This window comes from Anas platyrhynchos, chromosome 3 (genome assembly GCF_047663525.1).
Source record: "Anas platyrhynchos isolate ZD024472 breed Pekin duck chromosome 3, IASCAAS_PekinDuck_T2T, whole genome shotgun sequence".
Taxonomy (NCBI): Eukaryota; Metazoa; Chordata; class Aves; order Anseriformes; family Anatidae; genus Anas; species Anas platyrhynchos.
The window spans coordinates 47,265,167-47,292,519 of record NC_092589.1 but is presented as its reverse complement, the minus strand read 5'-3'; the positions used below and the strand labels follow the sequence as shown (position 1 = coordinate 47,292,519).

Here is a 27,353-nt window from a genome sequence, read left to right as displayed (position 1 = left end):
TTGGGCTGGTTCCTTTTCAGAGTAATGCATTTTCACAAGCCTCTGCTTTCTTTAGGCAAAGATAATTTTTGTAAGTGAAAGGAAATAATGTTAGTCATCTTAAAAAGATTCCATAGAAACCAAGCACACTCTCGTCTTTCCAAGCACTTTGTTTCCTTGCCTTTTCTCATAAAGAAGATGGCAGAAATGCAGGAATGAGGAATGGTGATTCTTCTGTTCACGCCTCTGTTCACATTCACATGGCTAGCATAAAAACACTACATCCCATTAACATTGCTTGATTTTGACAGCTTCCACCTGCCTAACTTCTGGGAAGATACAAAAGCTTTTTAAAAACAACTGACTTTTACGCAAAGAAGTGCCAATAATCTAAATAATCTAAAATGTACATACGTGAGCATTCTGCACACAGCTTCTACTGTGAAAAGGAGTAGAAGATGGCGTCCTGAAGTGCCCCCCAGCCCTTGCACTAGATACGATCCTGGGCAAAGCTGCTTCAGGTATTCCCACTTAAGGGGCAGAACAGCATGGCTTGTCTCCCATTTCCCCTGTCCTACTGCTGTGTGGAAAGGTTTTGCAAGGATACCACTGCTCCTTGAAGGAGACTGGCATAAGGGAACAACACAATGGAGATGAATTGCACAGGTAGGGGAACAAGGCTGTCATCACAAGAGTCACTACAGTACTCACATTCAGCAATTCTAGTACCATTTGTTATTGTGGGTATTTAAAATTGTAGCATCGATACCACCCATACTCATGTTATTCAGTACTGACTGCAATCAGTTGTAGACACAGACAGCTGACTACCAGTTTCAGAGACAGGAACTAAGCAGAGCAATCCCAGCCTTCGAGAGCTAACACCCTAGGTAGTGCCCTAATACTGTCCCGGGCTTTAGTGTGTTATGTTAGATCAGTACCATAACACATGGCAGTATCAAAAACATAAAATTAAAGTCCTGCATAGAATCACAAATGCAGCAATGGGAAACTTGGTAATGCTGAAACAGAAATGAAAGAATTTAATTTAACTGAACTCATTGTGATTTTGTATTCATCTTTTATTAGCTTTTGAACATTAACAATTTCTTAAACACAACTCATGAATAAAGCAACCCTCTAGCAGTGTCCTTAGTTGCTGTACTGGGTCTGTACTGCTATAAAAAGCAATAAAAGGTGGAAAAAGGGAAGGAGTGTGACAAAAAAATGCTGAGTGTGACACCATATGGTATGGAATATGCCTTTGGTTTGTTTAGGTCAGCTGCCCTGGTGATGTTCCTTCCTCACCTAATGCTCGCCCCCAGCCTGCTGACTCCCAGGGGATTACACAAAGTCCTGATGCGGTGCCAATATTGCTCAGCAGCAGACACAGCACTAGTGTGATACCACTGCTGTTCTAGCTGCAAGTGCAGAGCACAGCACTGTATGGGCTGCCACAGGGAAAGCTAACATCCCAGCCAGAGCCAGTACAGTTACAAACATGTTACCATACACAATACACACAAAAATATACATACATATGGGAATTTTAGAAAGTGCTGTCTGCTGTTCTTAGTATCAGAATATTACACATAATTATTTAAGTCAATCCCTGAGAAACTATTGAATCACCACAGTATTTCCAGACGATAACATACCTTTTCTGACTGTTTCAGGGAATGTCAGTGAAATGTCCAAAAATTACTGATAAGCAGTAGATTATTTCTGGTCTTTGAGTAACCTTTTGCACTCTGAATACATGCAAAGTTCTCACTGAATTCAGTATGAACTGTGCAGACACAGTCAGCAGCAAGACTCATCCTGTTATACACTGCTGAAAAATGATGTCTGAAAAAGGATGAAAGTATCAATCTTAGCCTTACCATCCAAAAATCACTGGAAAAAACACTTCTATCTCAGATTTAATACAATCAAACAGCATTTGAAACCAGTTCACCCAAGAATACTAACATATTTAAAACAACAGTAAATTTATTGCTTTATATAGCAAATATCATGTTGCATCCTAAGTCTTTTCCCTTCAGAATTCCACAGTTTTGATGACAAAGGTCTATTTCTAGTACTTCCAGTAAAACCCTAGGGGTGGAAGGGGAAAGAGTAACTTTAAAGGCTGTATAGCATGCTTCAAATAGGTTACAGTAGTTATGCTCCTGCTCTCAGGAAGGAAGACATTCTGAAAGAGACACCCTCACTTTACTGAAATGTAGACATAAAAGAGTGCAAATCATACTTATTACTTGGGTATTAAAAATAATAATAAAAAAAAATCCAAGTTTCTAAAGTGAGAATTTGAAAAAAAATGACAGCATTCTGGAAAGGCAAACTGAGCCTTAAATAAAAGGGGCAGGGGCAGTCAAAATGGGAGTAAACGTGAATGGTTTCTAAACCCAAAATACATGATAAATATGTTCTTAACACTGCATTTGATGTTTTTACAGTTCTATTTTTTCTAACAGGTGTTTCTTTGAGCCACAATTGTCTTTTGAAAGACAACTTGAGACACTTGCATCAACACAGCACTGTGTAGAGGATATTACCCAAATCTGGTTTTATTTGGAAACATCCAACTTTGTGGATTGTTATCAACTGTTAATGGACAGAAAAACACTACTGCTAACATTTGTACTTTTCACTGAAATTCCTGCAGTGTTTACTGCTTACCTATAAAAAGCGGTTTCTTAGAGCCAAGTGATTTTGCGACAATCTCATTTTTAAATAAAGTTTGGGCCCACACTTCTGTGGAAACGTTAAATATTCAAATACTATGAAATATTAAGAATAATGTGTTTCTAAGGTCTAACACTATTTTACTATGCCAGCAGGTAACTTAAGATCTGTCATTCTTCATGACTGTATGAAGTCACTGTAACAAAGTCAATCTAAGAACAGGCAAGGCTGCAACTACAGGCTTCTGGGGGTCCTATTGGCAGAGAAGCCAAGACCCAGTGCATGCTATTTCATTCACTAAGGAGTTATGTAAAGGTTGTCATCTTTGGTTCTTTCTGATCTCTGGGTGAGGAAAGGTTTAATGCTTCAAAGGACGTGGTCTTTGCTCAGAACTTCTGGAAAGCAAATTTACACAAGGCAGCTGGTATTATCTGGGAAAGGATCTCTAGATAGGTCTCAAGTTCTTCTGATTTACAATATTTTCTTCTCAAGAAATTGTCATCTCATCTGAAGCTGATAAACATCCTTTCAAAACAAAGAATTATTTAATTTTTCTGAATCACCGGCACAAAACAGAAGTGGCTAAAGTGGCAGACTGAACTGCATAGGAAACTAAGAAGTCACATCTCTAGTTTGAACACTTATTCAAATTAAAAATGAGCCAAGAAGTCCAGGCAGAGCTATAAATCAGATAAAGATCCCATCAATATCAGAGCAACAATTCAAGACTTCAGCCTAAGGAACCAATTCTAGAATATGGACCTTCCTTCTTTAATGGCAAAAGACTTTTTTTTCGCCAGCAAAAATCCACACAGCAACCTGAAATAAACAGGGTTTTGTAATATTGCTAAGTCAAGACTGTTTTCCAAGGTATACTGTTTAAGGGATTTGTTGTTGTTGATTTGTTTTGTTTAAACAGTTTTTCAAATTCTTGTGGCTTCATTTGCGATGTTGGACCTGTGAAGGATAATAGACTGGAAGAGTGTCACTGCAGACAGACAGCTCCCGACTTCCAAGCTGCAAGTCAGTCTGCAATCTGCTGGATTCACCCTTCGGCTCTGTGCAGTTTCTCAGCTGCAATTCCTTGGTGAAGCAGAATTCAATCTGACCAATTGTTTGTGCTTTTTCACCCTAGAAACATGAGGAATGAGCTCAGTTTATCGTGGAGAAGATAATAAACCAATTCTTCAGATATACTACCTGTCTATTGAATACAGTAGTGCTTTCTGTACAGTTGCCTCATGAAAAATATGAAGAGGGCAGATATTAGAGGTATACACTTCAAACAGTTCATAGCACATACTTGCCTTTAAGGAGCAAGCAGGTAAGAAAACACATTCCATCGCCATAATTCAGTAACAGTTTGGGGAATCTGCTTAACTAGTAAGCCTCATTATGAAATGCTGTGACAGATTATCATAGAATGGCTCAGGTTGGAAGGGACATTAAATATCATCTAGTTCCAACACCCTTGCCATGGGCCCACTAGATCAGGTTGCCCAGGACTTCATCCAACCTGGCCTTGAACACCTCCAGGGATAGGGCATTATTTTAGCATTTGCCAAAGTTGTCCAGTACACAGAAGCTGTTCATCTTAGAGAGGAGCTCTGTTTGAACTCTGTGAATATTAAAGGATATATTTGACCCAAAACTCATCTTTCATCATTTTTTTCAAAAGAATGGGAATTGAAGCAAAGAAAGTTCACCAAAAAAATTGTTTTTGTAATAGTTTTTTTACTGAAAAGAACACAGAAGTAGGCTGCCAAAATTAGCAGAAATGTAGTTTCTGGATTTCAGAATAGACTAGTGAAAAAATATTGACTGGAAAGAAGGAAGGAAGGCATGAAAATCTTTCATATAGGAAAGGAGATTACAGGAAAAATCCCGGAGAATGCACACACATAATAAAATGCATATGGAAAAAAATAACTCATTTTGAATCCACTAAGAATATAAGAAAAAATAAAAAATTTACTCTGTTAAAAAAATTATTTTAATTTTGGCTTTTTGTTTTAAGAAGCCTCAGAACACTGCAATGGAGGGGGTAACATGTTTTAAGCATCAGTCTCCAAATATGGCCCTTCAGACATTGATAATATTAGGTCCCTGAAAGGGGCTACCTTTAAATACCTGGGGTGTCCTCTGTCTTTTCTACTACCCATTAGCTTTAGCTGTTAACCACAGGAGATTCAAGCTGTAAATTACTGTCACATAACATGAGCAGTATCCCTATTGTACTAAAAACAATGGCAGAACTACAGTGAACAGAGATAGAAACTGGGGGTTGTGTTAGCTCTGTATTTCTTCAACATCACGATGTGGGTGAGGGTTCAAACCACATTCAACTCATTATTTTTGCTGCTTAGAGCAACTTAAAAATACATTTAAAAATAATTTTATCCTTGAATTCTTTTTCATGTGAAGTGACATCTGAGTACAAAAACCTCAGAGCACTACTAAAGCAAATGAGCTGACAACACAAGAGCTATTAAACTCCAACAGCAACTGTATCTTGGCAAGTTTTTGTAAAATTGCCGTCTGTGTATGGGCTCCTTGCAGCTCATTCTTGTTGGTTCTAGCAATTTGCTATATGGCAATTAAGCTTTAGCAGGAGCAGAAAGTACTCAACTACAGTTCACTTCTAGCATGATGGTTACAGCATTCGTGCAAGAGATGAGGGTTCAAATCTTTTAAGGCAAATAGGGCTCTAAAACCCAAAGCTCCTACTTTATAGGTACCTAACAGCAAAGCTGCTACATACAGAATGGATAGTTCCTCCATTAACAATATTTCTATGTTAAGAAATGGCTACAGATTAACATAAGCTTAAATTTGTGGTGCCAGCATGCAGGCAATGCTTTTGTGAACTCAATTCTAAGAACTGAGCAATATCTGATCTCTAAGGAGCTGCACCCAAAAAGAACACCCAGACCACGCTTCAGATTTTTCACTATTTTTGTTTTTTGATAGAAAGTGTTTATTTGTTTGAAAGTGGCAAAGTGGTTGTGTGTGTGTGTTTGTTTTTACCTCTTCTGGAGGAAGACACTGGATCTTTGGTGTTACACCATAAAATTTTGTAAGACCTTCTTTTATGGCAGTCATCTGAAAAATTAAAAAGCTTGTATAATTTATTAAGTCACTAGCACATCTTCCAACAGGTCTCACATTTCTAATTTTGCAAAAAGTTTTAGAAAAGCACAACTTAAAAAAAAAAAAAAGCAATTAAAAAAATAAGATCATTTACTCTCTATAAATTAATTAACTTATGCTGAAAGAAGTACACATGATTTTGTTTCATATAAAAGATTGCTTCTTACCTGGTAATATGTACTGCTTGGCTTTATCCCAGCCTTCTGGAGATAACTGAAACAAAGATAGAACACATTTTCATGGTTCCTGTATGCAAATATAACTTCATAACCATAAGGCAAATGAATAATCTTAATGAGAACCTGGCAAGCATTACAATGAGAGGGAGCAAAAGAAAGTTGTCCTCCATACTCTGCCAGGCCAAGGGAAGGTTTCCTTTTCTGAGAGGCCACTGCCCACCCAGCTTAGCAGGGTCAGCACAAACCCTCTCTCCTAGTTTGGAGGAGCTGGGAGAGTCCAGTCTTCAGAGGCAGCTAGAGGAAAGAACTATGCTACTGTCGTTTGCTGGATCTCCATATGCTCTGTTGAGTGCCAGGCAGGACATATAGTTTAACTGTTTCCTTTCCCCTGCCCCAAGCCATACCCCTGTACCCTGACCCCTGTGAAGGAACTGAGGCAGATTTGTGAGGCTGCTTGACACACCCTTGTGTTCTAATGCAGGGAGGACTTGCGTGGGACAACTGGTACACAGCACACACAGAGAGGGATGAGGCACAAGGATCAACATCAAGGTCAGAGCAGAAACATTTCCAAAATCACTTTGTAAGAATGTTTTTTTAATACAACGGTTGTTCACATAATAGAAACAAGGCAACTCTCAATATGCTGTAGCTTATATACACCCCTTCCTTTAGATTCAGTCCTGAGAACAATTTAAAGTGTGGACTTCTAACAAAACTCAGGACCCAACAGGTTCCGAGTATTCAAGTCCTGGCTTCTTCAGTAATAAGTGGGAATGTTCAGCATATCTCATGATTTAAACCGTAAGTGCTAATAATGCTCAGCCCTTCCAAGATCAAGTTCTGCACTGAGGAAATTTAACCCAATTGTCTAAAGGTCTCCCTGTTTATGAAAGTCATTTGACACTGCATATGAGCAGACCAATAAAAGAGGTGATGTTCTGTCATTCTTACAGGAGCCTGTATGACATCCTCTTTTTAATAACTTCTCATTTGGAAAGTTTTAATCACTCTAACACTACTTTTTCTCATAAAAGTATAAATGAAGCACAATGAGAACATTAGCAGTCTTTACTCTTTTCAGTGAAGATTAAATTAATTATGTTCATTTTTACAATGCAGAATATGCTATGAGCAATTAGCTTCAAGATGTTTCAGTCTCTATTATTTTTCATTACACATGCTGATACAGAGTCACATAATCGGTCACTGTGCCATCTGTAAAATGTTTTAATCACACCATCACCACTACTTAGGCAATTGACTTATCAGACATTATTAATTTTAACACTACATATGACATGCTCTTAAGCACTGTGTCTAGAAAAATATGATTAAGTTTTACAAGACACCTGCAAAAACAGGAGAGGAATGGAATAAAGACATTTTCTTTGTGCATACGAATGAGACACTGTTAAAGAGACTGCCTGGACAAGACACTGACAGAACATGAACTGTTTTTTTAATTTTATTTTTTTTAAATACACATTTCTAGATACAAAAGGACAACTTTTCTCCTCTCTGATACTGTGTTTTTACACACACGCACCAGAAAAAAAATAAAAAAATTCCTGGTCAACAAATCTGAGTCAAACCCTTTACCACTCACACCAAGCATTTGTCAGGAAAGGACTCTGCACGTTTGACATTCATTGGCACCCATGTTGTGCATATAAAGTGTTTGTACACATTGCCCTTTGGGACACCCTCTCTTGCTGCTAGCTCTCAACCCCTTCCCAAGATGTTCTGCACAATTTTGCCTGCAGCTTGTCCTTCCCTCTGAGCAGAACATTGCTTTTCTAAACACGGTTGAGTGTTTAGGCATGACTCAGAGGTCTGAGAGGTTCAATGCATGGTTTATAAGTCTACAGGTACCATACCTTTTGGTAGTGAGATATAGCTGATACAGCTGCTCAAAATGTTCTGGCTTACATTGTCTAAAAGGTTTCTGTGAAGCATGCAGCTGCCTTAACAGACTCTGAAGTGACCAGAGACATTCTTCTCAAAGTAGACAACTCCTCTGAATTCCAGTACCAGAAATAATTTACACTAATACTGATTTTCCCTCTGCCATCAGATGTTTATACTAATTTCTTAAAGTTAGATTTTAAACGTTTAGAAACTATTTGAAATAAGAGCAGACCATAGAGTTCACTAACATACCCATTAAGATTAACATGCTGGTAGAGCTCCAGGGTTTTACCAAAGTATTTCTTCTGAGAATTGAGGACCTCAAGTGTGGCTGCACAAGTCCCATGTTTCTCCCATTCATGTTTCCTACAGGACGTAAGCAAAATTCAAGTTTCAGAAAACATTATTTGCAAATATGAAGAACCTTGATAAATCTTAAAGTCAAGAATCTTAAAGGGTCTAAGTAAGAAGTGTGATATTGCACACAAAAAATACTGCTCATACAAAAAAACAAACGAACAAACAAAAAAAAAACCATCACTCCTACCATTTGAATTACAGCATGGAATAGAATGCAAAAGAAAACAATTCCTGTAATTTGAAGGAAGACAAACTCAAACAGAACAAAAAATGTAAAATTCAAAATACATTTGTATCAATTCTTAAGTTTATTGAACCAGTATATTTTTTAGTAAGACCACCACAGTTTTTATTTTGTTTTTCAAGTTTTCATAAGCCACTTGTACATTGGAACAGGCTGCCCAGGGAAGTGGTGGAGTCACCATCCCTGGAAGTCTTTAAAAGATGTTTAGATGTAGAGCTTAGGGATATGGTTTAGTGGGGACTGTTAGCATTAGGTCAGAGGTTGGACTCGATGATCTTGAGGTCTCTTCCAACCTAGAAATTCTGTGATTCTGTGAAATAAATATGCACAAATAATTACCATCTAATCACAAATCCCTATCACTACCAGAGCATTCCCTGACTTTATGATGTCTTAGTAATGGAATGGCAGAGAAGCACAAGGACAATTTTGTTTTCACAAGAAAATCTGCCTTTGAATTGTCCATTTATAATAATTAGATTTTTTTTAAGGAATTAAAACACTTTGACTAAATTACGCTTGGATCTAGAGAAATTTGTATGCTACTTCTAAACAGAGAATGAATAAATAAATTTGTAGTGTCAACAGGTTTGAGGCAGGAGAGAAGATTTTAACTCTAAGTTCCCAAATTCAGCCTAGTTAAGTGTTCTCATCGTGGTTGTAACACTTGACTGCACATTAAGCAAATTTCTTACCACCTGCAGAAGTCCACTTCACATGGGTCAAAGAGCAGGTTTCCCAACAAGGGACTTGAAATTACTGATGACAGAAGAGACTATTTTTTTTAAAGGAAATTGAAACTATTTCAGGTAAATTTGGCAAGAGATACTCACTGAGCAGTTGGTTTGGACCAGAGGCAGACAACAATCAAATGCAAATAGCTACTGGAGCAGCAATAAGCTGGAGGCAAGGATTTGCATGTAGGATGCCTATTTTTCTTCAGAAAAATGTGTATTTATGCATGTGTGAAAACCTTATGGTAAAGTGTTGTGACTGCCTTTTACAGTCTGTCAGTGGTATGTGAATTTAAACGTCCTGCTGTTTCCAGAAAGAAGGCAGAAATAGAGGGCCAAAGATCTGATGGTGCTCAAGAAGCATATCACTGCTAACATGAAGCTGCTGTTGGAATGGTTAGGTCCAGTTTGCACTGGTAACAGTGGCCAGGCCAGAGGGCTGTGGGGATGCTGAATGGAAAGGCACAGAGCTACCCACAGACAGTGCCCATACTTCATCAGCTGCAGCAAGCCAAGGACACACTGGGCCCAAGTTTTTGAATCAGTCTTGTGAGTGTTCCAGACTGGAGAGACAGTTTAGAGTCACTATAAAACAATTACAGCAACTTTAAGATAACATTTCTTTTCACATTGTTACTTGATTTTTTGCAGTACAGCAATGTGGAAAAACAAAGTGACGCAAATATAGCTAATTCTGACCGCTCGAGCACAGGCATACGAAATTTCACCTTCACCTCTTCCACTTAAATACAAACCGAAGCAGGTAGGAAATGAAGCAGTTGTGGGTAACAGGGAATAATAAAACAGTTTGTTTAGAAATTGAAAGAATTAACATCTCAGTGCTATTCACTGAGACATTATCCTTCACGTAGGCTGCAACTGACAAGGTCATTTTACTTGAGCCTTAACTCATATGCAGAACATAGCCTCTTGTATTCACGAAGACCAGCCTCCCTTCTGTAACTCTTCATAATTATAAGCTAGGCAGTAACACAGAGTGTATATGTTACAAGAACTTCGTGACATTTTTTCCTCCTCATAGGACACAAGTACTTTGGCAAGCATACAGGAGTGAAGGTTGCAGCGTTAAATTGGGTGCCACTATATAATTTGTCCTTCTCCATAATTTTCTTGATAATGCTCTTAAGAATCAATGCTACACTTGCATATCTGGAAGCTAAATCCTACAAATGACATCTTAAGGGGCTGCAGAAATACAAAGGAATCAAATAGTAGAACTCATTTGTATGGAAAAAATGTTGAACATCAGAAGAGACTTTGCTTCTTCTTATGTACAAGGACAGAGTTCCCCCAAGTTCAAAGTCATGGAGATATTGCAGACAAAGTTGGAAGCACATCAGATGGATCCAAGGGCTGTAGAAACAACCCAGCCTGAAAACTGGTTCCTTGGGATAGGAACTAAGGTCTGCAAGTGCTGCCCACAAAATATTTAAGATGAATGTATAACAGGTTACAACCAATTTCAGTTTGTAAATTTTGAGATCCAAAGCACCCATACCCCTCTATCCTGTTATAAGCAATTCGACCCTGTCCAGTTCAAATTCTTTAAGCCAGAACTACAGTTAGAGATAGACACATGAAGAAACGAAGAAACATACTATGAAATTACAGCAGTCATGGAAAAACCCTGATGTGATACACTGAGATATCCAAAAACCATTTTGCTTGTCACTGCTTATGTTGTTTACTTAACTGAGGTGCCTTCAGTGTAAAACAATGAAAACCAGATTTACTTTCAGATTCTCTTTTCTGCCATATTGGTCCTTCCTTTTTCTTTTTTTTTTTTTTTTGGGGGGGGGGTTATTTAACACTAGAGATAAACATGGTTTTAAAAAAAATCGAAGTAAATATTTTAACTGAATTAAGATGTACAACAGGATTTTATTGGCTTTCAACTAGCTTAAAAACTTAAAAACTTGCATTTACAAAATCTGCAATTAGAACCGCCAGTTATAGTGCACTTGTCACCATACTGAAAAGGAGTGAATTACTCTTTCAATCAAAATATTGATTATGGTGTTCTAATCTAATTTTTCTATCACTTGTATACTAGTGACGTTTCCAGGTATTAAAATAAATTCTGTTTGCTAGCCTTGAACTGAAACTAAAAAGACCTTGTATCTGTTTATATCTACTGTCTACCAAAGTATCTCTGTTAGTAAAACAAGGACTGGTATGCACTTGTTTCCATGAACAGGTAGGTGTTCAGGGCATGGGAGGTGCTAGATTTAGGACACATTTTCTTGTTCTTATTCCAGGAATGGTTTAAATTGGCATAAACTTCTGATACCACTGAAAGAGGCAGTCATGCTCTCCTTGGAATAGTGCAAGGAGAAAGAGAGATTACCACTTTTTACATTTACAAGTTCAGACTGCCATGAGACACTTGTAAGACCAGTGTAGGACTTGGAGGACACAGATCTTCTGTAGAACAAGGACAAGACTAAAATTAACACCCATTCCCTTCAAAGTTCTCCCCTAGTGAAACAGGGAGGAAATAGTCCTCCAATCCAAAGGAAATCCCCAGAGGCACTTAGAGCTGAGATAGCTAGAGGCAGCAGCATTTAAAGCTACACACTCTACATCTTAATTGATGTTACTGCTTTCACAGTAGATCTGGAAGAACAGATTACATCGACTGCATTATTTTAAACTGAAGTCACGGGCAACTCAAACTGAAGCCCCTGCAAACTCAGATAATACTCATACTGCTCTTCAGTCCAAGCGTCTGATGATTTAGAAGTAAAAAGAAATATAGAAAAGAAGGAAAACTGTTGTCAGGAGAGGTCTAAGTCTTTTCCTTTCCTATAAGCCAAGCAGGTTGATCACTAAACAAATTCCCATTTGGTCTGATTTAGGCTGCTAAGAAAGTAAATAGGAAAGTCTGTAGGGAAATGGCTAGGACCATACAAGGAATCCTATTTGTCCATTCCCTCCACTGTGTGAAAGTCCAAAAGGAAAGGTCTCTCAAAGCCAGCAACACAGTGAAGCCAGCTTGGAAGAGGCCTGAGAGCTGTTCTTGCAGCAGGTTTTCACATCCCTAGAGCACAACTGCTATGTAGATTTAAATATGTCAGCAGCAGCTGCTTCTCCTCCCTGGGGGCAAAGAAAACAAACTCATTCTCTCTCTCTCTTTCACTAAGTTCCACTTCTCCAAAATTGCTGCCATAGTCCCTTCTTCAACAGTATGCATTTTGCAGGTGCTCTAGCAAGAAAACTTTAAGAGAAAAACAAACAAACAAACAAACAAAAAAAAACAACAGGTGAAGATGTATCACTTTCAGTGGATTCCTGGATGCTGCTTCTCATGCATAACATCTTACCTGAAGAATTACTAATTCAGATTGACTTTTTTGTAAAATAATATCCAAAATACTTTTTAATTTTGTTTGTACTCACCAGAAATGGGTGCGATTCAAAGATGAATGAATTACATCTGGCCAATAGCGTCTCATGTCTGGCATGAGATCCTAAAAATAACACAAGTAATTTATCAGTAAAAACTTACCTGCAGCTGAAAAAGTATTTCATACACAATTTATATATATCGATAAATTTTCTAAAACTGAAGCCTTTTCTTTCAATAGGCCCAAAATAAACATTTACTTGCAGAAAAATAAGAGAAGTCCTTTTTCCCATTATTTTGAAAATGCTGTTGGTGGTGGTGACAGGTAGATGTGACTATCTGAGTATATTAACACTGACACACTGCCTTGAAGTAAGATTTTCCTTCTACTGTCCCTGCAGAAATTGTTCGACCGTGGAGCTTTTCACAAATGTAGACTCAAGTCTCCCATCCCCACTTATGTGGGGGGGTTGGACCTCACGGCCTCCAGAGTCCCCCTCCAGCCTCAACCATTCTGTGCAATTCTGCACATTAAACATGGGTATTTTTAATAAATATATAAATAAACTTTTTTTTTTTTTTTTTCTTTGTGAGAGGACTATTCTCACTGGAGAAGACGAGACACATAGAAACTCTGTCTTATTTTCTGTGTTCTGGCTTTTCAGTGGAAAACGGAACAGGGAACACAAAATGGCTCTGCATTTTTTCACAGGTACTTATTACCAGTGGAGATCTGTGCCTATGTTCTCTAGATTTTTTTGGTAAGGAAGAAGTACCTGAAAAAGACAAATCACATGTCTGCAAAGCTGAGTTTGAATAGATGAATAGCCACTAATGAACACAAGCACTGCAATTTCAATTCATACCAGAAGCACCTACTGAATTTTTTGACTCCTAAAAGAACATCCCTCTCAGCAAACTACACTAACAGTGATATGCTATGAGCTACAGATTTTGCACATAGGAAGCGCAAAAGTAATGGCACTCAGCTCTGCTTGGTATGACATTTTTTTAATTTCATGTTTTAAAATAAATACCTTAATCTCTGTGACATTGAAATGCCATGTCCTATTACATTCTTCACTTTTGTCAGGCCTAGAAAAGCAAAACAGAAGTCAAAAAAGATAGTCTTCCAAGTCACTAACAGTCAGAGCAACCTATTACTACCCTGAGTCTTAAATATGCAAGATTATAGCTATAAATTTGACTTAAATATGCAAGTAATCCATCTACAGTGTTTTATAAGTAAAAATATATTAATCATTATATAAGTTATGGCTAAAACTTTTCCCATGTAGAGGCTCTGAGGCCTTTGAATGGATCACCCTCTGTAAACAGTGCATAGGGGGAGTAATGATATGGAGGAGTCTTGCATATCATGTCACTGATGACACTGACCTTCCCAACCATTGCACCAAGTGACAATTTTGCAAGTACCACTAGAAAGTCACTGGAAATCTATACATAATGCTGTTCACCTCTCCAGGACATACAGCATACCAACCTCCTGTCCTGAATTCTCCCCTATGTTTGTCATGAAAACCTTCAAATTGCTGCCATGGACAATGATTACAGGTAGTTGATTCCTTTGAAACAAATTAGTTTTTCATGTACTTTTATATTATTTGTGCTGAGTTAAGGTACTTAAAGGCACAGGCGGTCATGAGACATTAACAAATCCTGTGTACTCAGGAAGAAAAAGAACAAGAGGAAACCATACTTCCCTTTCTGTTTGAGAACATCAGTGATGTTATAAAGAGTTGTATAAATAAAATGCTCATGTGACAAGAAGATTTTAGTAGCTCAGTGAATCATGGGATATACAAGAGTGCACAGTAGTTTTATATCAAAACATAGATTTTAGATTTCCAACAAAACAAAGGCTTTTGTATGAAGCAATTGTAAGATTAAACAGATAGATCAAGCACTTCAAAAACATCACTAAACATCCTAATATGAAACTTAAATTTCACCCTTTCCAGGTTGAAATAAAAACAATCTACAGTCATACCACAGTCCATGAATTGTCCAGTACTCCGGAGGGTCTTGACAATCATTAGCAGTCTGCTGTGGAAAAAAAAAAAAAAAAAAGTAGAATATTTGTTATGTGTACCCAGGGATAATGGTTTAGAGGGAAAATAAAAGCTCATTCACTGGTTGCCCAAAGCACTATTAAGACATGATAGTTTTTACTTGCCCAGACCAGTTCAAGTGACCTCCAGTTACTTGAACCTGTTATGAATTGTGAGCTTAGCTGACAACAGCAGGCATTAAAGTTTTGAAGCAAATTAAGTGAACATCGGGGGGGGATCCTGAATGGGCAGTATGAAAAGAAGACACAGGTCATGAATAGAGCTAATTCTACATTTATCTTATATTCTGGGTGGCAATTCTAGGTGTTTTTCTCATGATTGGATCTTTTCAAGGAGTGCAGAACCACTAAAATAAAATTTAAAAAAATATATCAAAATAAACTATAATATTGGACAAGCATACTTTAAGTGTCCAAGAGTACTTTTGGTCTTATATTAAAAATAGAAGAAAAAAAAAAAAAGAGTAGATTATAAAAAAAAAAAAAAGCACTTATTCCAAGTAAAATTATTAGAATGTGTTTCTAAGTGTTTTGACTTGAGGGACAAGGAAAGGGATAAAGAGGAGGAAAGAACATATATATTCCTACCAACAACACCCCCAGCCAAAACTTCTGATAATACAGGAGAAATAGCCTAAATGTTAACTCTTGTTTAGAGCAGAATATATATTCCTCAACAGACAAAAATTTCTACACTCAAACATCACAGAATAACATTACTGCGTTTTCCTTGATTACCCCACTTAATAATTAGAGATCTTTTGAGTAAACACTTTTCTCCATTAAATAACAGCCTCTTGAGACTTTCCTTCCCCAAAATAATTGCTTTCCTTTTTAGCTTGCATCCCATACCCTGCCTTAATTATGCTACAATGCCTTTTATGTGATACTGGAACAAGAACAGTGTAGACAAGTGCAGGGAGACCTGTAATCTCACTAATTGCCTTCTGCATGCCACAAACCAGTGGCTGCAAAACTGCAGGATCTGCAAGACTTTCTTGTTATGTGCCAATTTCCTTCCGCTTCTCTCCTGCGACCAACAAACAGAAGCAATTAAACCCAGCAACAGCGTTTATTCCTGACAGGTTTTCAGCAAACACATTTTGGAAGCATCTAAACGACACTGCTCTTGTAATGACACAAGCTTTGTGGAGCTGAAAGACTGCAGCTATCCAGCCCAAAATACAGTAAATCAATAGCCAGTGGGTAATCACCCCCTGAAAAACAGCCTGCCAGATAATCAGCTTGTGCAACCTGGGTGGGAACAAGAACAGTGCAGTTGTGCTTCTTACCCAATCTTTTACCGCAGTTCCCATTCAAGCTAAAGGAAACCCCACAGCATTTAAAATTCAAGGCAGCTTACTCAATCAGGGTTTAGACTGAGACCCAGGACCCATTTTGTTTCCAATCTGAAACAATATATTCTGTAGTCAGAAGGAAAGCTAAATGGTCAAAATGTGATTAGACTGCCAACATCTTAAAGTCTCCCTAAAGACCAGATAAGACCCCACACTGACTCTGAAAAGCTCAATGGCATGGCACTAAAAGTTACCAGCTTGTTTTCTGTGGATAAAAGCCCCCTCAAGCCAGTTAGCACCTAAACACTTTGGATAGAAGTGAATGAAAATCTAGTGTCCTTTTACTTTTAGGTTTGTAGGACGCCAAGAATCAGCTCTACCCTATTGCAGCACTAACCTGGTTAGCTATTTTTTCTACACATTTCATGATGTTGGTGTTATGCTGCAGGCTGGCAGCACCATACAGTCAGTGCCACCTGTGACACAGAAGGTCATACGGTATTTTGGCCAGCTTCATTCACCTTTCCTTTCTACTACCCACGGTATTTTTCCAACGTTTCCCTTAAACCAATATTGTAAAATACGCAAGCATGAGAAGCTGGGTATCCCTGCTACTTCTGCAAAACACTTTGTGTTAGCCTTCCTGTTTACCCTATACTGACTGCTGAGGGATTGATTCAAACTCAGGCAGCTGCCAACTTGAAATGGAGTTACAAACGTGTATTTACAAGTAGGCACTGGACCTCAGAAACTCTTCCAGATCAGGTTAATTGGAAAAAGGAACATTTCCTTTTCCTGTTTTAAAATAATCTGACAACCAGACCCACCCAAGCTATGTGGCCGGTAACACCAAGAAAAGCAGCAGTGGGCCTGTGCGGCACCTATACGTAGTGAATCAGCACATACACGTAGTAAAAAGTTCACAACAGGGTTTGGTAACCATTTCTTCATAATCCTTCCCATCCTTACCACAGCAGAAACTGAATAGCATACACACTTGCATCAGATTTGCCCCATTTCACAAGGGGACACCCAGAAAAGATCTTCCCTTTTTACAATCTCCAAGAAACAAAAGCTGTAATCATAACATTTCTCTAACTTCAAGAATTAAAGACCTTCATAACCCCATAACAGGCGAGGAAAAAGTCCCTCTGGCTGCCCTTGAGTTTCTCCTACTTCCACCTAACAGGATTCACACTCATTTGAGACTGAAAAGTACAAGTTTGAACTTACCATATTTTTTTTTTTCTAAAACATGTACTTTCCAGTTTAATTGTACAGATCATACTTAGTATTAAAAAAAACACCAGTCGAACACAATTGCATACAGCTTAAAGCACAGAAAGAGCCGAGAGATGTACAGTCTCAAATTTCTAGGATGATGAAATGTGTCCACTACATTTTAAGAAAAGGCCTTTCAGGACTCTGAAAATCTTAAACGCTTTTTGATGCACTCAGACATACAAACAAAAAAGGAGCTAAGATGCAGATCATCCACACACCTATAAAGAATACAGTATGAAGTGAAGTCCCCTGCCTGTAACCATGTTCCTTTACACAGGAAGCATAAACTACTAAGTACTTGCACAAAGTAGTGTAACAGAACTTTTTGTAAACATAAGTGATATAAAGCATTATGCAGTTTCCTTCACCCAGATACTGTTTTTTCTTTTGATATTATGTCAACATTTTAAAACTCAAGAATGATTTAAAAATATGTCCTCACTGAAATAAAATAGCAGTCATACATAAATACACTGCAGATGCTGAATAAACTATATACTTTTTTTAAAAGAAGAAAAAAAAAAGAAAGAAACATCAGGATTTGGGAACTCCTCTAAGTTAATACGTAGCTTAACAAAAAGAAAGCTGTTAGAAGAGTGGAATTGGAACTCCATTTCTTCATATGACTCAGGGAAGTGAAACTGGGCAAAAAGTCATTTCACACGATTTTAATTTCATTTTTTCTTCCCTCCTTTGGGATGTTTCTGTCAGAAAGGAATTAACATAATGTGTATGAAAGCCTAGATTTTCTGAAGCTTCGTATCCTCAATTATTCACTGCAATTTCACTGTAAGTACATACAGGTTATTTGCCAATTTACCAACAGCAGTATCCTAGAATTAAGAGTAGCAGCCCACACATAGTGCCCAAAGTGATTGTTTTTCTCACTCTTCATGACTCTGCATCTCATTCACTTATGCAGAGGCTTTGAACTTCTACTGAGTCTGAATGCCCACTCAAGCCAGGTGCTACGTATTCCAGAAGACCAACACCTCTGCCTGAAGTTAGTTACAGTGATGTTTGTTAAGCAAAAGAAAAAAAAAAAATCAGACACAAAGTGCATCAGGTCTCCCTCTGACCCACCTCAAAAAAAAGTGCAAACAAACATAAACCAGAACAATGGCTACTCCTTGGTCTCAGTTAAATACAGAGCTTTCATACTGGTATCTTCCCTATACATTTAACTAATGTAAAGCGCATCGTTTTCTCCACAGAAGTTTCTGTCATTATATAAGTTTTGCTGTTACTGTTTTTATATGTAGTTCCAAAAATAGGAATGAGAAATTAAAAAGTACCTAGAGCATTAAAAAAAAAAAAAAAAAAGACTATACTATTGTAATAAATAAACCTAAATGTCCCTGAAGTGGGACCTTTTTAGCTTCAAAACCATTTGACTGAGACTAAACCTTTTGTATTACCCTCTGAGTACTTAATCCTTGTGTCAGTAAATCTGATCACATCTTCCACTTTGAAGTACAGCATATTTTAATTCAACTATATAAGAAGAGGCCTTCAAAGATTTCCTACATTGTTCTACTTACCAGATGGTAATAGGTATTTAATAGCAAAAGGTGCATAAAATTACAATTCTTATTTATGTTCTTGAAACACATATATTGGGAGGTTAGGTTCATTTTTCATTCCTACCCCCAAACATAGAAATGCTGCAAGACACCCACAGCTTTGCAGCACTGTCTTTTTCCAGACCAAATCCATATTTGGTCCGTTATCATTAAAACTTTGAAGCCAACATTATAAAACTAAACCTTGTTGTGCAGCAAACAGTTTAATACTAATCTGCTGTCTTCAGTCAAACGAGGCATGCAAGTCTGCTTACAGAGTCTGGTAAAAGTCTAGGACTAATGAGAGATGAAAAAACATGTAACAATTAAGACAGAGTACAGTATGTCCCACATTGACTATTATAGTTGTAGTATGCCATGATTCTCTCGTTTACAGCTACACTAGAGAAAAACCAAGAAGTTACAAAAGCTGCACCAAGATCAGTCAAACCTTTTATAAAGATATAGGTGTATAAACAAGATTAAATGCTTAAGGGGCTTTATTTACTCTCTTTTCAAACATTTATTGTCCAAGGCTCCCTTTGACAGAATAAAGGAGAAAGAAACACAAAAATCTCACCTTACATACAGTCACTGGCCAATGATGAGCAAGATAAAGCTTCTTCCAGGTATGAGGGTGGCTGTCACTGGAGAAAGAAAATATATATTTTTTTCTCAAGTATTTTAAAAAGAACAACACCTCCAGTTAGCAGCACAATGTCTACTATATATATATAAGATAACATATTGCCTTTATAGCTGGCTGGTTCTGTTTACAGCTTCTATTGCAACAGAACTCCAAACACTGCAGGACCAAACTATGAGAGATCACTTAGAAACAGCATATTTAGAAACCTGCTAATACCCCATCATTGTTAAACAAATTCCATGTCTGGCTCCATATGCTTCCTATTTCTTAAGATATGGAAAAAATGTGGTATTCTGTTTTATATTTAGGAAGGTGCCTACTGGCAAGCTTTAACAACAACAACAGATACTTGCTTAGGATATTAAGAATCTTCTAATTCTACTTGATGGGTGCATTAGCTAAAAAGAAAGTATACAGCATTCCTGGAACTGTAAGTACTCTTCTGAAATAAAAGACTACAGACAACCACAAACAACACAGTTGACACTACAGGAGATGTAATTTGATCTGGCAAGTGTCACCAACCTTTCAGACAAAAAAAAAATTTTGAATAAAAAATCAGAATAAAAAAGTAACAACCATAAACCTCAAATGCTTAATTAATCATTTTCTAGACAAACATTGCATTTTTAAATGCTTAACATAAATTAACTAATTTTCAAGTATCAAACTTGAAAAAAGTTATCAAAAAATTATCAAACTGTGACAAACAGCCTGTAAGACCGTACCTAAGAACTAAAGAAGGAATATCCCATATTTTACAAAAGCACTTGTGCTTCAAAGCCTTTTAGGACAAAGAGATCTATAATTCACAGAGTCAAAAGTACTATCTTATTCCTACACAAGAAAAAATAATAAAAAGTTTAAAAATTGTTTAAAAAATGATGCATGATTTGTTTAAAATGACATTTTAAATAGTATCTTCAACACTTCTACAGAAGCATCTTCATTTTCCAACAATTCCAAGAAGCCATTCTGGATAAACTGGAAGTGGATAAAAACTGGTTGCTTCAGACACTGCAACAGATGCATTAAGCTATAAAGCAACCATATTAAGTAACTATATTAAACAACAGGTGAAAAAAAAAAAAGAACAGCAAAAATTTGACTTGTTCAAACTGACAGCACGATGTGCAGAAGTGTCAAAATAATTATTTTCTGGAAGCCAGTAGCCATGTCTCCATATTTTTGCCTGCTGGAGTTTGTATTTAAAAAAAAAAAAAAAAAAAAATTATGTGAGAAAGCTATTTCTCAACTTGTAGGGATATTCTCATGTTACATCAGTTCCTTTTTTTTTTCCCTTCTGGTTTTGCTAGTCTGTAATGGTCATATTTATTCTTAAGTATTCACATGCATATGTGTTTTCTAAATAATTTAACCAAATAGGTCTAGAACAAATCAGGCATAGTCACAATGAAAGCTATTAATGCTTCTAACTATTTTTTACTGTAGAAACCTGAATACAAGAGTTCCCTAATATTATACAGCACTTAATTTCCTTGCTTAGAAAAATATAATCTTTCACCTGTATTTGAAATAGTAGGTGAATTTCCACAATGACAACCAACAAGTTCTCCTAAAATACATGTTTTGGCTAATGATAGGTCAGAAAGTTAATCTAGGTTATTTAAAAATGTAAGTTTTAGAAACTTAAACTCAGTACTAGAATCCAAGGAAAGACATTTTCAATACATCAGGAATGTCTCCCTTTGTTTTCAACAGAAGTTACCCTGCTCCATGCAGTTCAGCACTGTGCCTCTATTCAGAGGTGCTATCACTGTTGCCACCATGGCCAAGCCATAGCTCAAGTCCCATGAATTTGAGAAACTTCAGGACAGTGTCTAAGTCACCAACAAGTCAACATCTGAGCCCAGATTTTGCCAAGTGCAGCAATAACCAAAAGGCTGCACACCTAGCCCCAGCTGGGATGCTGTATGAAAAAAAAAAAATTAAAATTAATGGAACTGAGAAAATAGCATGCAAAAAGAAAAAAGAAAAAAAAAAAGGCCAAACAAGCAAGCAGAAGTATACAGTTGGTGCAATTCATCCCATAGGAGTAATTGCAGTTTTTATTGGTTTTTATTTTTAATAAAGCTCTCCTTCTAGGCATGCCCTCCACTCCCCCAGCTAACGTATGTGAATCACTTTACCAGTCTATGAAAAAATACATTAAAACACATCAAAAATAGCACATAGTAAAGCAAGAAAAGTTACACTCATTAGAAGTTAAACTATAATGTTCTGCCTTTAAGAAATAACTATTATGATTTTCATTTTTAATCATATCTTACCTCTGATGGAATTTATCTGAAGTACACCAACAACATAACGCCATAGAAAAACAACCCAAAATCCAATAGTGCAACTTAGCAGGCTTCATTTTGTTAATCAGATAGCTGTAAAAAAAAAAAAAAAAAAAAAAAAAAAAAAAAAAGTTGTTAAAGGAAATCTTTTACTTATCCAATTACAAGTGTAGAAACACAGAAAAACAGAAGTACTTCAGAAAAAGCAGGCAATATCAACTCTACATTTACAATGACTAAAATGAGGATCTTTTTCAAGGATATGCCTGATTTTCCAGTTTTTATATTCTAACTTTCATAAACTAATGGGTGAGATCAGCTTTGAGGGTTTTTCTTTGGTTGGTTTGTTTTTTGGACTCAGAAGAACCCCTCTCCAATAAACAAAGATGCATACACTTCCCATGCAACTGTACTTTAGGAAATGTAAGACTATACTTGTGGTCAGCTCATGTGCTAGGAGTGACTCATTAAAGAAACCTTGAAGTTAACATTGGACATTCATGTTGGATTGACCAAGGCTGATATTAGAAACCCACTGTAAGTAAAGTATGATGTCTAAGGATGAAATTCCCTCCAAATGCAAGTCAGCTACTAAAATGATGTTTAAAAAAAATGCTGCTAAAAACAAATTAGTGCCAGTTCTTGTTATAAACCTGTAAGAGCCTCTACAAAAACAGGCATTTGACTGGTCTACCTATCACCTTGTGAACCCTGGAAATCAGGGGAAAAAGACAAACAAACAGAAAACCACCTTAACTTTCACCAACAGGCAACTTTCACTCAGCACAAGTCTAAAAACCACAAATGCTTACTGTACAAATACAGCACAGCATTTCAAATGCTGCCTCTTAGATGCCAGAAATAGGAGCACAAGTACATATTTACATGCAATTTTTAACGCCTTACCAAACCTACTTTCCAACTTCCTCATTTTGACAGCCCCACAGACTGCAGCACATGCAGATACGCTGTGTATAGTCTATGTCCCCCTTCCAAGAACACTCACTACACAACTGATATCCCTTTTTTTTCATGAAGGCTTTAAAATTAATCCTCTCTTATAACGGCCAAAAAAAAAAAGCCCATTTTGACGGCAGTAAAGACTGCTGATTCAGCCATAACAGCTAACTTTAGGAAATTCATTGCAATTCTAATCCACAGCTGTTTATACGCAAGAGTCCATTTCTCCACTGTTATCATGCGACTGGACCAAGTTACAAGCCTGACACCTGCACTTCTGCAAAACATCTGTGGCAGAGCTCCTCTACACAGGAGATGGACTCCCAGCTTGCAAAATGTGTCAAAACTTCAGTACAGGTGTGGGGTTGGGGCAGTAACTGTCTACCAGTTACTACCCAGATAGATTTATTACAAGTTTTTGCCAAATTGTAAAGGAATTGCAGACATTAAGCTACTTATTTATTTCAAATGTTAATGCTTCTATAATTTGTGATGGATATACATATTATCAAGGTAAACAGCATAGCCTACTTTAAGATACAATGTCACTAAACAAACCTTACCTGGCAACTTTTTCTGACCTAGTTTCAGAAAGAGACAGAGAGAGAGATGCAGGATTTTCACTAACAAGGTGAAAATGAGCACACAAAAAAAAATCATGAAACTTACTGTGTGCTATGTCATATACAAAAGTGACTAATAATGTAGAACTAAACTTTTGATAAAGATAGCCAAAACAAAACAATTTCTGTCATATAAGATGTGTTATATTCATGTACTGTACACACACAAACCAAAAAAAAAAAAAAAAAGTAAACAATTAACTGCAGGATATTCAATTTCCTTAGGAGTTCTGCATTTAAAGTGAATTTGAGTCTTTTCACTTGAACAGCAGGAATTAATAAAGTGATACTGAGCTTTATAGACCTATTTATGATTTTACCTACTGCTATTTTAATTCGACAACCAAGCAAGCAAGACAGCTTTTTGCATGATAAACCACATAGCCAAGTTAAAACACTGAGAGACAAAAGGAGCCTTCACATAAGATTCTGCCCTGCCTCCAAAATCACATTTCTTCAGACAGATGAAAGTACCAAGTAAAGACAATAATGTTACACAGAGTAATCAGAAAGGCTACACTGTAGAAGAGTCTGGGAGAAAAAACAAACATCTTCAGGAAGTAGACTGTGAAAGAAAGATAAAGTAGCAAACATTATGACACTTCTTTTGCAAACTGGTATGACTTAACAGGACAGGCAGGCACAAAGAAATGGCTTTTTCCAGAGACAAAGTTGCAAAAAAGCATAAAGACAATAATCTCCTTTTTCATTTGAGTCCTACATTTGGTCAAATAACAGCTTGATTTGGGGCTTCAGAAAATGCTGTTATCTGATCAATGGAATAATGTTTATTCTGCATATTGCTTTGGCCCCTGAAACTGAAGCATAAGGACAACAGGGACAGCAAATAGCTCTAATAGCCCCTAAACTTTTATATAAGAAGGACACTTTCCACTGATAAGCAACACATGCTGAGGTTTTAGTTCAGAAGACCCTAGTGGAAACCAGCAAGAAAACAGTGCAGCTATGATGACATCATCATGACTGACTGATTACTAGAGTTTGTCTTTTATCAGTCTGTGACATTGATGTTGGGAGAGGAAAATTGTCAGTCTCACCTGAAAAGCACCCAAAGGCCTGAGGAAATACATATCCAAATTAAAACTGTATTAACAACTAAGATGTACGAAGTATGTTCATGTTTTAATGGAAATTTGCTTTGTTTAGTAAATTACACTGGATTTCTAATTCCACACATACGAGGAAAAAAAAAAAAAGACTGGTGTGTAATTAGCATATAATATGTTAATAAGAGGAAACAGAAATTTTGTATTATGAAAGTTAGTTATAAAAAGTCATAATATTCCTAAAGATTGTAATTTGGAGAACCTACAACATAAAATGAAAAATGCACAGAAGCACAAAGTCACTGCTTGAAAATTTAGTCTATTGACTCATTTTCCCTATAGATAAAAGCCCAAGTAATAAGAAGAGCTTCAGGATGATTCTTGGTTTACTGTGTCTGGATACTAATGCAGAGCATTACTACGTGTGTCTGTAACTGTATCAGGACAAGCCCACTTTCAGCTATACAAACACTGCTCTGTGCTGTCAAAATTACCTGCCCAGACTTATCAAGGACTGGACAGAACTTGCTCTTGTAATAAATAGTGACAGGATCTTTAACATGTTTACTGCTGTTTGAATTCTGACACAGCATATTGAATAGACTGTTGACATAGCACATACTTCTTTTGGACGTCAGCAATTAACTTTATTCTACTCCCTTAGTTTCGTTTTGGCTTTTAACAACTAGCTTGACCAATAAAGGTCATGTAAGGTTTCCTGGTTTACATTTAGTTCAGGCGTATAGACTCAGAGAATAGAGAAGAGGCTGCAGAGGAGCACTTAACACATCTGTGAGAGGACTTGCATCGCTAACAGCACAGCTCACAGCCTGCTTGATGTCGGCAGCAGTGGCTAGAGAGCACAGGGCACCTCAGCTACACGGCAGCTAGCAGTGCGAAAAGGTGCACCCAGGCTTGGTGCCATCTCAAGCAGGGGAACACACACCAAGGCAGACAGCCATGTTATTTCTTTCTAGCAATGTTCTCAGCTCTAGCAGTTTTCACCTCCATAGCGCTCTCCCGGCTACCCACTCTTTCCCAGCCTGACTGCTGAGTAACTAGAGAAAGCGCTTTAAAGATTTCCACACGCAGTACTCACGTCCAGCGTCACTGCAGCCCTGTAGCAGGAGTTTCTCAGGCAGCACAGCTGGGGCAGGAGGGCTGGAAGGAGCCTGGGACCGCCCGGTGCTGCGCTCAGCAGCCGCGCTGACTTCCTGGGGAAGTCTCGAGCAAGGCTGCACGCGTGCCCTCCTCGCACATTAACCCGCACACCGCTCCGCTCTGGGCGCGGCGTTACAGCTTTGTTGTTGTTGTTGTTGTTTTTGAGGGGAAAAAATAAAAAATAAAAATCACATTTTAACACAGAGACATTTCTGTACAGAGCGCAGCACGGCCAAGACCTCAGAGAGATGACTGCAAGTGACAAGAGGACACCAAAACTGTCCGTGTCCTCCTCCTCCTCCTCCTCCTCCTGGTCCCGGAGGCTGAGGGCGGAGCGCACCCGGGGCCGCCCGCCCCGAGGAGGCCGAGGCCGCGGCCATGCCGGGCCGTGCCCGCCTCCCCGCCGCTATGGCGGCCCCGGAGCCCCCCGGCCTGCAGGCGGCCAAGGCAGGGCTGTGCCCCGGGGAGAGGGGCTCGGGCCCGGCGAGGCCGCTGCGTGCCCCAAGCGTGCTCAGCCCGCGGGTGAGGGGAGCCAAGGGGCGGCTGATGAGTGAATCGTAAATGCCATGCGGGATTGTTCATCCCCATTGTCTGCTTTGGAGCTATGTCGCAACCGGCCTCCGTGAATACGCTTGAGAAATATGTGGGCAGATCTACTTCCACAAGCAAAGCAGCAGTTGTTTTGAACAAAATAATGACAGCCTTTGTGGTGAAGTCTTTGTTTAAAGTTGCCTTATTACTCCCTGGTAACATATTCTCGTTACGTTTACACAGTAACAAGGAGGATGAGGCAAAACTAATCTTTGCCCACCTGTCTATGGAAACATGAAAATGTCATGCTGAAAGGAGCCAGTGAGCCATCTGCTGTTGTCCCTGGTGGTGTCTGAGGTATCAGAAGTTACAGAAATTTTGTTGAGAGTTAAAATCAATGAAGTTTGCCAAAGCCTTGTATTCATCATTGCTTCTCCTCCCCCTATTGCTGAGGGCATCCACGGCTCCATCTGGCACAGAAATCTTCATCACTGCCCATGAGGAGTCGGCAGCAGACACAGACACTGGGTTATTCTCTCATCCTCAGACCTCATCTTTGCAGAGTAGGGATGAAAAGAGTGAGCTGTCGAGGTTTTGCGCACCAATGCTGATCCTGTTTTGAGGCATAAGAGGGATTTACATTCTGAGGCTGCAGACGAACACTTTGCGTTTTGAGGAAACTAAGCCCAAAAACAAGTTTCCCCTTTAAGGTGGTTTTAAAGGGAGGTTCAAAGCTGATCTGAAATTATGTAGGTATGCAATGAAGCCATGCTTTTATGTCATGGTATCATTACAAAATAGTGTATGTTAATGGAGGCTATTATTAAAATAAGTGTTTTTGGCAAATATGAGAAAGGTAGACAAGGGAGAGCGAGTGACTTTGGATAGATATCACCCTAAGAATTTCCATTTAATATTCATCTATGTACTGGAAACAAGAAAATTGTTAATAAATCAAAAATCTTAAATCAATCATTGTATCAGATGCAGATGCTGACACCTCTAATGAGAAAGAAAGACAGGTTCTATTTTCAGTGTTTTCAACCTTTTTATATCATGAATATATGACTACAAATTACGTACTGAGGGTACGTCAAAACATTTGAAAAATCTCATCTCCTCTTTTCATTCATGAAAAATCTCATCTAAATTTTTCACGAAAAGATCATTTTCCTCAAAAAATTCCAAACAAACTTAATTGTATCTTATGT

General features: G+C 37.9%; 1 protein-coding gene across 2 annotated transcripts; it reads right to left on the bottom strand.

Moving 5' to 3' along the window:
• Nucleotides 1-1,040: 1,040 nt before the first annotated feature.
• RNASET2 (ribonuclease T2) lies at nt 1,041-25,929 on the bottom strand. Of its 2 annotated transcripts, none has more exons than XM_005019221.5 (10): nt 25,550-25,929; nt 21,789-21,893; nt 19,429-19,495; nt 14,624-14,679; nt 13,650-13,707; nt 12,666-12,736; nt 8,160-8,273; nt 5,985-6,030; nt 5,695-5,769; nt 1,041-3,798 (listed from the first exon to the last, which is right to left on the bottom strand). In XM_005019221.5, exons 2-10 carry the CDS (start codon nt 21,875-21,877, stop codon nt 3,607-3,609), a joined length of 768 nt encoding a protein of 255 aa, XP_005019278.2. In that variant the 5' UTR covers nt 21,878-21,893; nt 25,550-25,929; the 3' UTR covers nt 1,041-3,606. The 2 variants fall into 2 exon arrangements, with proteins under 2 accessions (XP_005019278.2, XP_012954676.1); XM_013099222.4 differs by having other exon boundaries at nt 14,624-14,676; nt 25,550-25,921.
• Nucleotides 25,930-27,353: the final 1,424 nt, after the last annotated feature.